The sequence below is a fragment of the Stigmatopora nigra genome, chromosome 4 (assembly GCF_051989575.1).
Source record: "Stigmatopora nigra isolate UIUO_SnigA chromosome 4, RoL_Snig_1.1, whole genome shotgun sequence".
NCBI lineage: Eukaryota > Metazoa > Chordata > Actinopteri > Syngnathiformes > Syngnathidae > Stigmatopora > Stigmatopora nigra.
Genome location: NC_135511.1, coordinates 4,831,154 through 4,847,411, shown reverse-complemented (window position 1 = coordinate 4,847,411; position 16,258 = coordinate 4,831,154). Strand labels below are relative to the sequence as shown.

The 16,258-nt window shown below is 37.9% G+C and overlaps 1 protein-coding gene and 1 non-coding gene across 4 annotated transcripts; both read right to left on the bottom strand.

Moving 5' to 3' along the window:
- Positions 1–889: 889 nt before the first annotated feature.
- Positions 890–963, bottom strand: trnai-aau (transfer RNA isoleucine (anticodon AAU)). The gene has a single exon. It is a non-coding gene; the product is annotated as a tRNA-Ile (tRNA).
- A 126-nt stretch (positions 964–1,089) lies between these two features.
- skic3 (SKI3 subunit of superkiller complex) lies at positions 1,090–16,099 on the bottom strand. 3 transcript variants are annotated; one of them, XM_077715719.1, is made up of 41 exons: positions 16,051–16,099; positions 15,639–15,742; positions 15,027–15,170; positions 14,870–14,961; positions 14,707–14,782; positions 14,225–14,371; positions 13,970–14,068; positions 13,758–13,866; positions 13,523–13,663; positions 13,163–13,261; positions 12,943–13,067; positions 11,787–11,873; positions 11,414–11,517; positions 11,227–11,353; positions 10,988–11,167; positions 10,783–10,907; positions 10,205–10,455; positions 10,036–10,138; positions 9,619–9,801; positions 9,366–9,504; positions 9,214–9,292; positions 9,044–9,105; positions 8,923–8,979; positions 8,520–8,588; positions 7,648–7,722; positions 7,387–7,528; positions 7,223–7,316; positions 7,076–7,153; positions 6,865–6,989; positions 5,639–5,762; positions 5,352–5,576; positions 5,219–5,291; positions 5,097–5,150; positions 4,344–4,455; positions 4,080–4,208; positions 3,111–3,235; positions 2,844–3,008; positions 2,010–2,162; positions 1,715–1,845; positions 1,496–1,625; positions 1,090–1,338 (listed from the first exon to the last, which is right to left on the bottom strand). In XM_077715719.1, exons 2-41 carry the CDS (start codon positions 15,729–15,731, stop codon positions 1,267–1,269), a joined length of 4,698 nt encoding a protein of 1,565 aa, XP_077571845.1. In that variant the 5' UTR covers positions 15,732–15,742; positions 16,051–16,099; the 3' UTR covers positions 1,090–1,266. The 3 variants fall into 3 exon arrangements, with proteins under 3 accessions (XP_077571845.1, XP_077571846.1, XP_077571844.1); XM_077715720.1 differs by having other exon boundaries at positions 16,058–16,083; XM_077715718.1 differs by having other exon boundaries at positions 15,639–16,085.
- Positions 16,100–16,258: the final 159 nt, after the last annotated feature.

Here is a 16,258-nt window from a genome sequence, read left to right as displayed (position 1 = left end):
CAGTTAGATACCTCATGTTGAACTGTGATTGGTTCCTATCGTCTATATAACAAATTTAAGTGGAAAGACTTCAAATTGGCCCTTGCAGTTTTTGATTTTTTTTTAAGCGGGCCTCAGAAAAAAATGTTTGAACACCCATATCCTATAGAGATGTTGGCTAAATGTATAAATCTGCCTGGCGAAGACATTGAGTGAGTCGCTCTCCAAAATCCCTTGCTACTTCTTTCCAACTGGCGTGGGAAAATGCCAATTTTGTCAAGATTGAAATCTCCAAATTCATCACACCCTGCGTAAGTGTGACTAAGCTGAGGAAAAATGGTGCAACGTGTGAAACAAACACAAGTCGAGGCTGCTGGAGCAAATAAAGTGTTTGTGTTTGTTCAAGGTAGATCATAAATGAGTTGGAAAGTCTCCAATCTGCCAATATGCTGCCTGCCAAAACCAAAAATTGGATAAATAAATGGTCAGGCGACGACATGAGAAAGCACAGCTGGTTAAACAAAAACACTTGAAAGGTGGCTGACAAGTTTGGGTAACACCCTGTCATCAGCACCGTGGTGGTTCACCATTGCGGCAATGGTGGTCCTGCATATGGACGGAGACAGCTTCAAAGAAGATAAAAGCCTCTTTAGCGAGTTTCTGTTTGGCCTTAAAGCTTGCAGCGCTATTGAGCACCTATCCATCACAGTTGTGTAAATGTAGGACGAGATGAAGAGAATGAGAACAGTTTGATGAATAATTGATGATAGTTGTAAATATACTCAAAGGCAGGGTCGAAATATGTGAAGGGTGACTGATAAAGTGGTTAATATGGGTATGAGTAAGTGTAAATTATCGCTACACTGACACCTTCACAAAAGAGCCGACACAATTGCGGACAAAAATCGAGTGGCCCGTACGGGGATCGAACCCGCGACCTTGGCGTTATTAGCACCACGCTCTAACCAACTGAGCTAACCGGCCTTGTGAAGCTTTGGGCTGTGGGTGATAATTTTACAAAATAGCGCCCACTGCGGGCCCATTGTTTGCTTACGTTCTGGGTTAGCCAAGATGGGTTCAGGATTTCTTTAGTTTCTGTATTAAATGATGTTTCTTTTTAAGGTGTAACCGATTCATGAATAATCTTTATTTCATGTGGACAATGTGGACACCAGGGATCTGGTCATTACCAGGTTAATTGTGTATAAAAATCATACAATGTGACCAAAGATCATAAACTGATGAAATGTTTTTTTTTACCCCCAAGCAATGCATTATTATTCAGGATTAAGAAGTAAGCTGTAAAAGTAAGTCCTTCAATCGATGATCAGCATTTCTTTCAGCATGCTCCATAAGTACCTGCATGAAAATGAAACAAATGAATTCCTTCAGTGATGTATATGTATGTTATATGATTTTGACACTAGTAGACTAGTAGAATCTAATGGCATCAGCGATTTAAAAGCAAAGAAAGTAGCCAAATATGTTTCAGCTGTAAAGTGATAGTGTGCTTTACATTAATCAGCTGCGCGTCGTTTTTGAAATGCAGGTGCTTTAGAAGATACCAGCTGGCCACATGCATGACCGTCACAGGGAATTCTTGAGAAGGGACATAGACCAGCTTTTCCAACAGCCGTCTGGTTTCCCTACAGACCACACAAATGTTAGCAATGAACGATCATGTTTCAAGCCGGCAATTTGAGAAGAGCCTTTTGTCACATGAGAAAAACTCTACCTGGCAGCCATCTTGGTGGCAAACTGGACCAGAGCCTGGAACAGGAGTGCCACAGGGGAAGGGCCTAGTTTCAAGGCCTCTGTTGTAGCTTGAAGAGCCAGATCATTCCAGTCGTTTCCAGGAAGACCTGCCTGAAAATTTTACATGGAAACACATAGGAAGAATAAACACTCTTCTGAATTTCAGTCACAGATGCTCATCATGTTGACCTTCTGTTTGACCGTCAACTCTGTCTTTCATCTCTTCAGTTTCACAGTATTTGTAACCTAGTGTATGAAAGCAAGCACCCACTTACCATGCAGGCCCTCGCGGCTAGCAGGCCGAGATGCAGCAGGCTGGCGATTTGACTGCCGTGCAGGCCTATCTGGGAGGCAAGCTGCAAACTCTGCCGGAGTGCCATCACTGCCTGGACCAGTAGACCCTGGCTTATGTACACTGTGGCCAACCACTGGATGAAACACATTAGAATGAAGGGTGTCAATTCATTTTGTCGAATGGCACATGGAAGTCCCTGAACTCATCTTTTGGGAATATTATGTCTGCCAACCCATGCTTCCACGATAAAACAACGGAGTGACTACTAATCAATTATCAAATGAATAGACTGATCTACTTATTACAGTGTATTTACATAAAATGAATGAATCCATCCACCAATCAATCTCCTCAATCTTTACAAATGCTTTTTGTAAGCTTTTAAAAATGAATTTATAATGAAAAAAAAAACACTTACCGTGTGGTTATTGGTTTACTAAATAGAACCAAGAAATATGGATGAAATATGGATCATATTCATTTTTACATCACTTTATTTTTTCACAATAATTGAAAAAGCAAATAACTATATCCAGTTTTTCAATTATTTATGAAAAAATAAAGGATCAAACTATAAATGTCTTTATTTTTAATTTGTAAAGAATATGCAGTTTTTTCTTTAAAAAAATGAAAAACTTTTTTTCCCATTTCACCCTATCCTTTCTATCATCCTCCCCTACACTAACCCTTTCATGCCACTTGGCAGACTAGATATGGCCCCACGACCATGAATTTGACACGCCATAAATGTGAATAATGAGGCAAATCCCATTTTCCAGTGTTGCTTGAAATGACTATGGTTGCTCATTCTTACATGCCATGCTGCAATATTGTGTGGGTTCAACATCACAGCATTATTAATCTGCTCCAGGACAGATTCGGAGAGGAAAGTACCATCCCTGGCCTTAAGGAGACGCTGGCATTGTACTTGTCTCAATGACAATACCACTGACGGTTGCTCTGGGGATACTTTCAGCATCTGGATCAAAGTATGCCATGCAATTACACTGTCAGTAGTAATTTGGTTGTGAAATATAGTAATTAATTGGAAAATGAGTGAGTAGAAGAGTGCAAAGGTCACCTGTGAGCAGAGTGCTTCTGCTTGATCAAGCTGTCCACTCAGCATGAGACCACTGACTGCCTGTTGTATTACCCATCCTTCCAGAGATTCGACCAGGGGGAGCTCTTGCCCATCAACATGTCGTACTGTGATTCACAGTACATAATACATGTAAATATATATATATATATACATATTTATACACATACACATATACCTCCCAGCCCTATATACATATACACACACGGGCATGTTTTCAGAGTTAACTCCCAATTAATTACATTCCTTTTTAAAATGTTCAATTGCAAATGTTATTATACATTTTGTTTCAAATACTACATCAATACAGGATTTACCCATTATGCTTATGAAGCAAAATTAAAATTTAAGCGTCGTTAAAAACAAGAGTTTGGGAGATTTAAGATGGTAAAGATGAATTAAACATCAATTTCCTCCAAATACTAATTTGTAAGAAAGGTAGCACGCAAAGATTGGTTTGCATGTAGTATACTCATGGTTCTGATATCAAGGGTTCAAGTCTGTGCTCTATGTTTAATTTTTTTTGTGATACAATCTATAAAATGAATATTTTATTTCACATAATCTTTATTTTGCATATATTAGATTTAGAATACAAATGTAGGCTTACAAACTTTAGGATCAGCAGAGGTCCTATGCAAGCCTAAACTCTTTTGAGCTAACCAAAGACTGACTTCTAAACGACCCTCAGACAATTAACTGCGTGATGTGTTCATTTGTGTGTAATGGCTCAATAAAATTGTTATTTTTTTGGGGGGGTTTCAAAACTCGTTTTCAGCTAAAATCTTAATGCCAGAGTAATACAACAGTAAATAACACGGTAATTACAAGTAAATACTCATCACAAAAAGACATTAGACAGCCATTAAAATAATACTTTGTGGCACGGCTACAATTTTATCCCAAACGCCTCCCCGCTTTCCAAAAAAACCCAAATAATATAATACATACCTTTTTCAGAAACCACCAACATGAGGGTTTGCTCTAGTCCTTGCCTACGAGAAACTGAGCCAGAGAGATAAGAAGCAGCATTTTCTGTGTGACATGCAGCCATTAATCCTGCCCACGCTGCTGGATCATCTGCAAGTAGAAGAGACATTGTTCTAAAACTGGCACCTTCTAAAAACCAAGAATGCGCTAAACGCTAAAATTCTTCTAAGCTACACATAGTTAATTCATAGCTTTGGGCTTTTTGAATAAATATTCGCAAGCTACCAGGGCAGAGCAACACAGCTCTCTGCATGGTCTTCAGAGCATTCCTATGAGGATCCTCTCCAGAGTGTCTGCCAGAGGCCAGCTGGTTCACCCCACTGTACAGGAGCGCTCTCTACGGAATAAAATCGTCTTATTTAGCAAAAACGACAAAGGTGAAAAAGATATTAGATAGGTTCCTACATTGACAGCAATTTACATTATCATATTTATTCCAGTATAACACGCACCAGTGTATAACACCCACCCATAATTTGTGACTCATAATAGGTAGAAATGTTTTTTTTTTCTGTTTTTCTCAGCTCACAGCAACGATTGCACCGGTACTGGAAACTGGCAAATGCTGAACACATGTCGCCATTACAAAACAATTATTCACAACATATGGTACGGAAACTTGGTAAAAACAAAGTGATACCAGGTTGAACACAATTCTCAAATGGAATTTCCAATTTTATAAATCCTTAATTCCGGTTGGCCTGGGAGGGCTTAAAGCCATTGAATGATTGGTGCCATCTCTTCCCAGTACAAATGGATTGGACGTCTAACATTGTCAATGGCATTCAATAAATTAATCTATGAAATAAAAATGCCAATAGAATGATTGGTCTCCTTAGTTTGAGTCTCGTAATAGGTAATACGAAAAAGTTAGTTAATACAAAAACAGTTCATTTTAGAGTACCTAGATAAGGCTCGTCTCTCACGCCAATAATTTCAAATAGATATAAAACACAGTATAAAGATGAGAAATTCTACCTTTCCCAGAGTCATACTAGAAAGACAGGCGACATGTCCAGCAATCGCTCCCCCCTGTAAAACAGCAGCATGACATTATTTTGTGGCAAAATGTGGCATAACTTGCAAGGCACATTGCTCACATTTGCCTTCCTGGGGTAGTAACGGGGTACCAGTTTGGACAATAGTGACCACAAAGATGAGTTCCAAGGATAGCTGAAAATTCCCACAAGAAGTAAGCTGATAGGTAAAATACAATCTCAAAGTGGTACACACCTGTGTACAGCTTTGGAGGCCTCTCTTTGCACTGCACTATAGTTGCCCTGCAGTGCCAGTAAGGTGCAGGTGAGAAGACAGCGCTGCTCGATAACTGTCGCACAGGACGAGCCTTGTTTGAGCAGCTCGGCGCGGGCAGCGGAGGCTAGTGTCGTATCATTGTGGACCAACCCAAGGGCGCATAAACACAGAAGCGACTCTGGTACCGGTTCTTTCAAAATTGAGCTGCGAAAGACAGACATATTCAGCAATTATTTCACTGGAAATTGCTGAATTAGTGGACTGACCATTTAAACAGCAGCGTCTTGGCAGAGTCGACATTGCCTTGTTGGTATTGCAGCAACGAAAGAGCTGTCAACACATATGCTGTCTCTTTTTCATTCGAGGCCACAGTCAGGGCACGCTCGTATGCTGCGGAAAACATAAGCATTTCACAGTCGCATAGCACATTGAATCTTCATTCTTGATGGGGCACACACATAACTCATTGGCTGCCTCTTACAGTGAAAGACGTCCAATCCATTTTCACTAGGAGGCTAGCAGCAACTGATCAACAAATTAAAACATGAGTATTCATAGCCAGTCCTTCCAGTTTAAAAGAATTGGATGATATCGTTGTCATTAGCAGGCAATGATTTTATAGGGCGAGTGGCTTTTAAAAAGAGGGAAAAAAAGAAACTAAATTAACTTTGATATCATTAGATGACACAATTAGGTTATGTAAATCATTATAGGATTTTTCATATTTAGTAATAAATACATTTATAAATTAATTACATGTTAATTTAAAAATAAGTTGTGTGGGGATGCTCTGCTGATGGTAGATTTCAGGTCGATTACTGTTGATTTTGGGTCACTACCTGTGGATTTTGGGCCATTCTAGTTTATAGTGGGTCACATTTAATAGATTTTGAAGAATTTCAGGATCATTTTCTATTTCTTTTGTGTTATTTACATGAAAAATATACTGATTCTGGCCACCAATATATAGCACACACTCCCCTTTAAATGAGTATCCCAGGTGTGGCCAAGTCGAGGCCTCGAGAGCCCCTATTCGGTCTTTTTTCCATAGCTCCCTCCACCACCACACCTGAATCAAATGATCTGGATCGGTATCAAGCTTCTGGAAAGCTTGCTGATGAGTTGATCATTTGATTCAGGTGTGGAAGAGGAGGGAGATCTGGAAAAAAGACTGAATAGGGGCTCTCGAGGACCGGACTTGGCCACCACTGGAGTAGCCTATAAGAAGAGTCCCCTGCCACCCTCATGCTCACAAAGCAACGTTAACACTGATGTATGGAGATTATGAGCTAATGGCCTCAGGGTTACCAAATCAAAAAGTTTGTTTTGCTGATGTGGATGCAAGGTGACAATCATAAATATATATTAAAACTGTATAACATTCTGTATTAAAATGTACAATTTTAAACAACGTTAAAACTAATTGTAGACTATGATTATGCCTTCTAATAGTAGTCGTAAATTTGACAATATTTAAATGTTTGGTACTCACTGCTGATGCTCTCTTGAATTAGCCCTGCCTTGCAGTAGGCTAGAGCCAGCCCTGACAGATCACTAAGATCCTCCAGCGGCGTGGAAATATAAAAACTGACTGCCTCTCCCCACTGACCACAAGCACTTAAGGAAAATAGTAGAATTTATTATGTTTGGTAGAATAACAGCAAATAGATGTGCTGCCAGTAAAAAAAATCTGAATTTCTTACCATAATGCACGAGCATAGTTGCCACGAGCAAAATACAGTTGATCAGTGTGCAACTTGGAATCAAGCAGCTCAACGGCCCTGACGAGAATAAAAAATAATGATAATAATAAATAACATGATCATGGAATGTTTTTTTTTCAGTCATACCTTTGATAAGCATGCATAGCCTGTCTTTTTAGCTGGAGATGCTCATTCAGAAATCCCAGCATGATGAAGGCATCTACATCCGATTGGATTCTTTCTGGAAGGAAAACTTGACATTTCAGACGTCTGTCTGCATGATCCAATTACAACAGACTTTTGTAACATACCAGTGTACTTTGTGAGTGCCACCTGGGCTGCAGTGATGGCATTCATCTGGACTATGTTGTAGCGGTAGACTTCAGAGTTTCTCTTGCTTTTATCCAGCAAAGTGGAACACACCCAATGGGCATAACCTTTGATTCCCTCCATCTAAATAAAGGTGAGCGATCAAGAAGAAAAGGGAAAGGAGAAAAAGAACAACCAGAATGGGCTATGTATATATTTTGTACATTTTCAAAGTGAATTCTTAGAGAGCAGAGGTAACGTACATGAGTGCTAAGTTCAGTGGTGTGTCTAAAAAGATCCATGGTTTCATCACTTCCCACTCTCTCTGCAATCAAAGCCTGTCAGGATAGATGAGAGCAAGGCTTTAATGCAGGGGTCTCAGACTAGGGTTGGTTCGCGGGCTGCTTTAACGTCAACTTGATTTCACGTGGGCTGGTCCATTTTAGATATAATATTTAGATTTTTTTAAATAAATGGATTAAAAGAACTGGATTAAAATCCCTGAATATTCAGTTTTTTTATAGATCTAAAACAATGTTTACTTGAGCTTTTTTCTAAATGTATTTTTAGATTTTACAAAATGGTTTTTGAACTAAAAACAGAAAAAAGAATTAAAAAATTCCAATTATTGATTTAAAAGAGGGAAAATCAGGAAATGTAATAGACATAAAAGAGGGAAAATCAGGAAATGTAATAGACATCTATACTCTTCATTTAAATTTGATCCCAAAATAGAAAGTCAGCACTCATGATTTACTTTCCCGGGCCACACATAATGATGCGGCGGGCCAGATTTGGCCCCCGGGCCGCCACTTTGATACAGGTGATCTAATGCTTTAACTATGATTAATGATAAAAACGCCTGAAAAAAGAAACAAATTTGTTGGAGTTTAAGTTCCAAGCAAGATGGAACTTTTAGGCTGTAGTATACATTTAACGGTTTCAGCAGTAAATCTGATTAAATGTATATGTTAAGTGTTAACAATATTCACACCAGTGTATTTTGATTCAGTTGTTCACGATGAACTATTCGTATCTTTTGTAAAATAGATTTTGGGGACAAGTAGTAGTATGAGATTAAAATGCAATTAATCGAGATGAACCACATACAAAATTAATTCTAAGGCAAAAAAACCTGTCCAATCCAGCAGTTGACATACAGCGGCTCCAATGATTGTGCAACCTTAAATGCCTCATGTGCGAGCTGTGGAAAAAAAAAAAACAAGAAGATGGTGCATTAAAAATAGAAGTACATTTGTGTTTGACCCGATGCAGCAAAATGACTCACTGTCTTGGTGGAGAACCTTTTACAAAATGTCATTTTTTAACATTTGGCAACATTTTTATCCAAAAATGTTGCCTTAAAAAGACACTTACAGAAGGATTGATGGGGAAATGACAAGGTTGAAAAATGTCACTTAAAATATCTTTGCCTTTTATTTTGGAAAATTCCTGTACATCTGTCTCTTTTTCTTATGCAAGATTGCCAATAGTGAAACAAAAAAACTTCCACAATTATCAAAATATGAAATGCAAACCTTTATATTGTCCTTTTTCAGATACAATGTGCCGAGGTTGGTCCAAGCAACAACATTCTGTAAATATATATTAAGTTATAAGAAAGATATTTGAATCCAATTTCCAACCTATCATACATACATTAGATTCAACTTGAATGGACTGGATGAAGCAATGCTGAGCCAGTGCAAAGTTCTCCAGACCTGCCGTTTTGGAAAAATGTCAAATTATTGTATTTTTTTTAAAAGAGAGAAATAGGTTACTGAATACTCCATGACAAAAAAAAAATATTTTTGATCAATACACTACACCTTTGCTAATGTTGATCACTCCCAATGCATTCCAGTAGCTATGTTCGCCACTGTCCATCATTACTGCCTTTCTTAAACACTGGAAAGAGCCAAAGGTAAATTTAAAACGTTACAAACAAAAAAAAAACCAGGAATACTAGAGTTAAAAATACTTGTTGGGATTTCTCCATTAGTAATGTTTGTTCATCCTCATAGTCAGAGGTCAGGCGAGCTTGTCGATAAAAGTTGAGTCCCAGATCATACCAAAGGCTTGCGACTTCTGGCATCAGTTTTAATGCACGAGTGTAACACCTGTGGGAATGGATCGTTTAAATGACGGCGATTGACATCCATTTCGTTTTGACTGGGGGGATTAGATGTGAATTCCTGCCAATAAATGAAAGATGTAGGATAGAATTGACGTACCTCTCGCCGACTCTGAGCGTCTGAGCCTGGTTCAGCATGTGGAGTGGAGTTTTGGGGTCCAAACCAGCCAACGCTGCCGGCATCTGGACTTGAGCTCTCTCCGGTGAAACTAAGCTTACAGCAGAGCAGGCATCTCCCAGCAACTTCCATAAACAGGACAAGTCAGATCTCAGCTGCACAGCTCTGAGGAGCACAACTTCGATCAGGTTCGATTGGAGCTGGTTACTAGTCAACTAGTTGCCCGGACTAGTAATTAGAGGCTTATAGTCTAAAAGTTACAGTAAATTTTATCTGAGGGAGAAACATGAAGTCAATGCACATGATTTATTTTCACAGACCACACTAAATGATGGCCACCCGTGTTGAACACTTCTGCTGAAAATCCTGAGCAAGTAGCAAATGAGAATTTGGATTTACCTAAGAAAGTTATGTATAGCTTGCTGGATCAGGTCAATGGCTCCTCCATCTCTACAATCCTCCATAAAACTTTTTGCCAGGGCGAGCTGAGACTCACCAAGACCTGAATAAGACAATCTGATTATAAATGACATGTCACAACTTTGCAGTGTCTCACACAATAATTTACCTTTCAAAGCAGGGACATAGTCGTGTTGTGTTGTGATCTGTAAATATTCTGTGATGGCTTCTTGGAACTTGCCCAGGGTCTGTTTTATGGCCGCGGCCTGGTAAAGGATGTAGATGGAGGTAGGCTGAAGACTATGGGCCTTCCCAAAGGCCTTTAGAGCTGTTGTGAAACTTTGGCGTTTTAAGTAGGCCTCGCCCAAACACTCCCAACACACACAGTCTTCTGGATCTGCTCTCAAAGCTGCTTGGAGGCTGCAAGTATATAGATAGGTAAATGAGTTATTTCAGAATTGGAGGACATTTTACATCCCATCCATTTAATTTTAATGATCCAAATTCAAATTCAAATTACTAAAACAAGCAGTTCCTGAGTACATTTAGTGTACTTGTATATTTTATTATATATATTTTTTAAATTAATGAATGAATGTAGGATGAAATCATAAAAGAAGAGAGTATTTATTTTCAGGTATTTTAATGGCCAATTTTCCTCCAATCCTTGAATTACTCAAATATCAATAAACATATATAAATATTTGACATAAAAAAGACCAGTATAAATAGTTAATTGGGACTTACTCTGCAATTGCCTGTTGATGCTCTCCAACCTTTAAGTAGTAAAGACCTCGTCTCAACCAGGCCCATTTAGCAGAGCCTGGAGTGGCCTTTTCAATCACTGATTGGAGTATTGCCAAAGCAGTGTCCTGAAAAATAGCCAATCGAAAGAACTTAGCACAAGTTTCCTGAGTTCAAGTAGGAGTCTGAAGCTAAGTCCAGAAATTACCATGTCTTCCTCTGCCATGCAGAGATCAACTGCAGATGCACCAGACTCAGCATCATCACAGTCCAACTCGAAGGCCTTCTTGTAGCAACCACGTGCCCGACCATAGTCATTAGCCACCTCACGGTAAAAATGTCCCAGGAACCGGAATGCGGAACTGAGATGTGGGTCCAATTTAGCAGCCTGAAATACACATGAATGAGACTTAGAAACCAATTGAAGACAGACAATTTCTTACTAACCTTGAGAAAATGTGACTGTGCTTTGTTTTTGTCTTTACGGGTCTCTTCGCCCATCGTCCAGTAGAGTGTGCCGAGCAAAAAAAAATACTCGGCACAGTTGGGGCTCTGTGCAGCCGCCTTCAGGAAACTAGAAAAAGGAAGGGGTTAAATAGTATTGAGAAAAAAAATATTAACATTTGTGGTCAACCTTTGCTCTGCTAGCTGATTCTGGTGCTCAGCTAAGTGAGCTAATCCTCTCAGAGCTGACACCTGGGCCAAATTTGCGTGGGACATTTCAAGCCGTGAAGACAACTGCAAAAGAAAGAGTGGTTACATTTGTTTTTTTGTTTTAACTAATTGGTTGCCATTGATGGTGTTCATGTAAACATTAGTTGATCCACGGCCATCTTACTCACTTAAAATAGTCTAAGTCTACTAGTGATAAGCTCACACAAAAAGTTTTATTTTATGTTTTAACAGCCACGTGATTGGATGCCTATTATCATCAATTGCAATATATCAATTGCATGTGAAACTAATGAGTTAAGCAGGATGTATTTATTGTGATGTGTCAAACTAACCTTGATTGACTCAACTACTTCCCCTTTGTTAAGGTATGCACGGCCTTTAAGGGCTAATAGTAATGGGTCTTTGTCAGCATCAGGGATCTAAAAAGTAGGTAAACAAAATATAACAAGATGATAAGTTGAATATGAAAGTCATGTTATGAATGGAATATTTGATAGGCAAATAACACCACAATCTAAATATTTTTCACACGGGACAACAAAATATGATCCAATGTAGGTTTAGCCATCTTAAAAGTACAAAAACATTAGTGATTTCAAAATAGAGGGGAAATCAGGGTTTGTTGTCAGACATGAGGTGAAAAATATACAATTTGGATTTACTATCTTTAGATAGACAGCTAAAAGCTAACTTTCAGCTTAGCTTTTACCACAATTCAAAACGTGTTGGCTGACAGAATTTGAATAGGGTTGTTTTTTTTCCAAACGACTTTTGTTGTTGTGTTGAAGCAACATTGTAAACGTTATAATTTTTGTAAACTTTTTCTAATTTCAAAAGTAATATTTTACTTTAATTTCATTCAAAAGTTGTCATCATTTACAAAGAATATCAAAATGTTATTGAGGTTGATACTATAAATACCAACCCCATAGTCTGTAACATTGTTGACAACGTAAAACTACTTAATATTAAATTACTGTGAAAAAATCAATAAATAATATTTTGAATAGCGAAAAGGATGTCAGATCCAAAGCAAGATATTAGGGTACTTGGTAATACATAAATTATCATTCTTAAATGTAATTATTGAATGATACCCAGGTAAAGGTGAGATATGTGGCAACAAAATCCCCTAAAATATAGCTGTAGATAATAAAATGTATCCTTTTTTTCAACACCATAATTTTAATAGTACAATGGTACCTCTACTTACACTTACAAATGCTTTTGGATACAAAATATTAAGGTAAAATAAGCTTCATTTGGAAAACTTTTGTTAGATACGAAAACATTCGACGTTACGAATTGTCAAGCGAAATGAAAACATAAATATGCTTCCTGTATATGGATTTTTTTCTTAAATCGACATGGTACAGTTTCTTTCCCATTGGCTAGCCGCCAAAACCTTGCTGCCCACTCATTCACTAGACGTATGCTGCTTCACAATGATGCCATTTCATAAGTACGTATAGGACCCAATGTACTTACCAGGGAAAATGTCTCCAAAGCCTGTTCTGCAGCCTTCTCCTCTTCACTCCGAACTAAAGCTTCAAACCTTAGCTTCAGGAGTCTGATCCTCAATTCCTTTTCTGCAGGCAAACACGCTTTTAAACCTATTGGAATAGAAGCACATATACTCTAAGCTTTCTCAAACTGCTTTTAATTGGTTATTTCAATAATAAAAAAAACTTGATGTTTAGCATCATACCATGAGCGCATGATTTTGCACACTCTGCATATTTGTGCACTTTAAATTGAGCCTCTGCCAGACTGTGCCACAATGGAATGAAGTTAGTTTTCTTCAGTCCTACCAAATGAAAAGAAGTCAACTTTTTCAACAACTGTATGAATTAGATCATGCAGATGATCAACAGACCTGTCAGTGGGTACAACTGTACAATTTAATAAGGACCAATATAAGACATGGTAAGCCTTTCATTCCGCTATATCTATTCATCTGTTATAATAAATAATGTATGTATAGACATTTACAAAAATATTTTTCTGCTCAATGGTTCTATCAATTGAATGGGGAACTAATACAGTGTCCTGAGTATGTTTTTACAACCTTGTGTGAGATCCTTAATGGCATCTTTATAGTTGCCCTCTTGGAGCGCTTTCATCCCGAATCCCAATTTACACAATCCGTTGTCTGTGGCTAAATTACGAAGCCGTGAAAAGCAACTGAGTGAGTCTTCATTCTGGACACCTATAGTAATACAAAACACAGCATGTAACCTTTCTGCATATTGCATTTTTAAAACTAAACAGGCCAGCATTTACATATTTACATATGTGAGAACCTTTTTTGAGGTAGTGGGAACACAGGACTTCAAGAGGAAAACTTTGAGTGGGGTAGAGGGACAACGCTGACTCGCACGCACTTTTCAACTTCTCTTCTTCTTCAGGCAACTGTGGCAAACAAAAAACCCTTGATTAAGAGACCTGTAAAAAAGTGCCTCACCATGAAAGGGTGTGCACAATGTTGCTAATAACATTTTATGTTCTTCGATACCTTGGAAAGACATTTAATATAATTGTCTGAGAGCTTCCGATGTTCTTCTCCAGGTTTCGGCTCAACCAGAACCACGGCTTTCTCAAAAGCTGTGCTTAACTGTTATACAAGATGGTAAAGAAAATTGCTATTAATAGTGCAAAATCACTTAGTGCTTCTTTAAATGTTTTTTTTTTAAGTTCTGAGGGACAACACCAAGTGATAATACTCGGCCACCACGACCAAACATTGTTAGGTGTCACTGTGTATGCTTACATGCGTTTGCATTTCAGTGTCCTGATCATTTTCACTGGAGCAGTCCGTGAGGAGCTGGGCCATTTGTTGCCAAAGTTGGAATAAAGCTTTCTTGTCTGCGCCATCTTCCTCTTTGAGTCGAATCAACTGCAGCCAAACCTTTGCCAACTATGTATTTGTAAAAAAAAAAAAAAAAAAACGAAAATAGTGGTCAAACTGCACACAATAGATGGTAATATCAAGGAATTACAATATTTCATTGCCTAATATCTGGCGATACAATTCATATCACGATTAATCTCGATACAGCACTTTAAAAGGATTATTACGATTTTTGGATATCCCTTCTGGAAAAAAAATATCAAAATGGACAAAAGCTCATTTATATCCATTAATTTGTGAAACCTCATTCAGCAATAAAAGTAAACATTTACTCATTCACTCATACATATTTTACATGCAGTGACAACATAGTAAAGTACAAGTATGAATAAATTCCACACCTTGGCATATTCTTTGTCAGATTGATGTATCTCTTGGAGCTTCCCTATCACTTCATAACACTTGTTTTTATCTGAGCTGGAAAGGTGGAATAAATACAATTTGAATAGGGAAAACCCATTAGCATGAAAAAAAACACTGTTCTTCTAAGATATACTGTTTTACCTTGCATACAGCTCGACAAGCTTCTGATAGACATTAGGTAGCTCAATTTTGAAATCCCACTGATCTGTCTTTTCATATAAATTGCACAGGCCCTGTAATAAAACAAAGTTAGAATATACTAATTTATAATTTTGGTAAAACAGATATTTTCAGTTACCTGCCATGCCAGCAGCTGCTCAGGCTCTAGCTCCAATGCCTTCCTGTAGGCCGTCTGTGCCTGATCAGGTTGATCTAGCTCACTGGCAGCCAGGCCAATAAACACCCATGCATTGTAGTTGTTCTTCTCAAGCTTCAAAACATTCTGACAGCACATGGTTAAGTCAGACACAGATACATTATAAATGATGTGAGGATTGTCAAAAGCCTCGATAAGTATTAAAATAGCAGAACTGAAACGTATGTGCGATTTTTTTTGGAACTAAAAATATCAATGCTCAGTTATTCGTTTTTGCATTACAGGTCACCAGAAATATCTTGTCATGGGGAAAGGTGGGTTTGATTTTAAAACACTTGCCTCATGTATACATATGTATACATCTATACATATATACACATACACACACATATATACACCCATATATACACACATATATACACACATATACACACATATACACACATATACACACATATACACACATATATATACACACATATACACACAAATATATACACGCATATATACACAATTAAAGGGCATTTACTATTTGTAAGTATCGATATGGAGTTGAACATTTGAGTATGATGACGCATTGATTTTTGTGCTTACCTTGCATTGTTTCAATGCCTCTTTGAAGTCCTTGCTATTTATAGCCTCTCTGGCACTTTTTAGGGCAGCTTTAACTTCCTTATTATTCGACATGATATTGCTACCTGTGGGATGGGAACTCATTATACATATTGTGTTTGTCTACCTGTAGTCGGGCTACAAATAACACTGAATCGCAGGGAAACACTTTTGTGATGTTGATGTACAACTGAATGTCAATATTCCAGTACTCATTAAACAGTGATTTAGCAAATGAATAGTTTAGGTACACATTAGCTTGTTTCCCTTTAAAACATTAATCGATAGCGTCATACGCTTGGAAATATACAAACACGTAATGCAACTTGTAATTTTTTTTGTGCTTTAGGCTGAGTATGAAATGAATATTGAATAAAAACTTAGGGAGACCCACTGTTTACTTCGACAATTCAAGGCGCTGCTGCCATTGACCCGGATGTACAGGTCATTGCGTTAACATTTTCAAAATAAAATCAGTATGTGATGGAATTCCCTCCCCTGCTACCAAATAATGTATTTAGTCATAACGCGATATTAAAAGCATTTTTTGTTATAGTATTTTTAAAGGCTTAAATAGATTTTTTTTAAATGGTGTGAAACGT

Excerpts from the sequence above, each read along its gene's own strand:
- skic3 (XM_077715718.1), bottom strand. The coding sequence starts at position 15,761 with ATGAGTTCCCATCCCACAGGTAGCAATATCATGTCGAATAATAAGGAA. Across the intron at positions 3,009-3,110 it reads CAGAAGCACTCTGCTCACAG|ATGCTGAAAGTATCCCCAGA; the intron begins GTGACCTTTGCA and ends ACTTTGATCCAG. Across the intron at positions 1,626-1,714 it reads GCCACCAAGATGGCTGCCAG|GGAAACCAGACGGCTGTTGG; the intron begins GTAGAGTTTTTC and ends TGTGGTCTGTAG.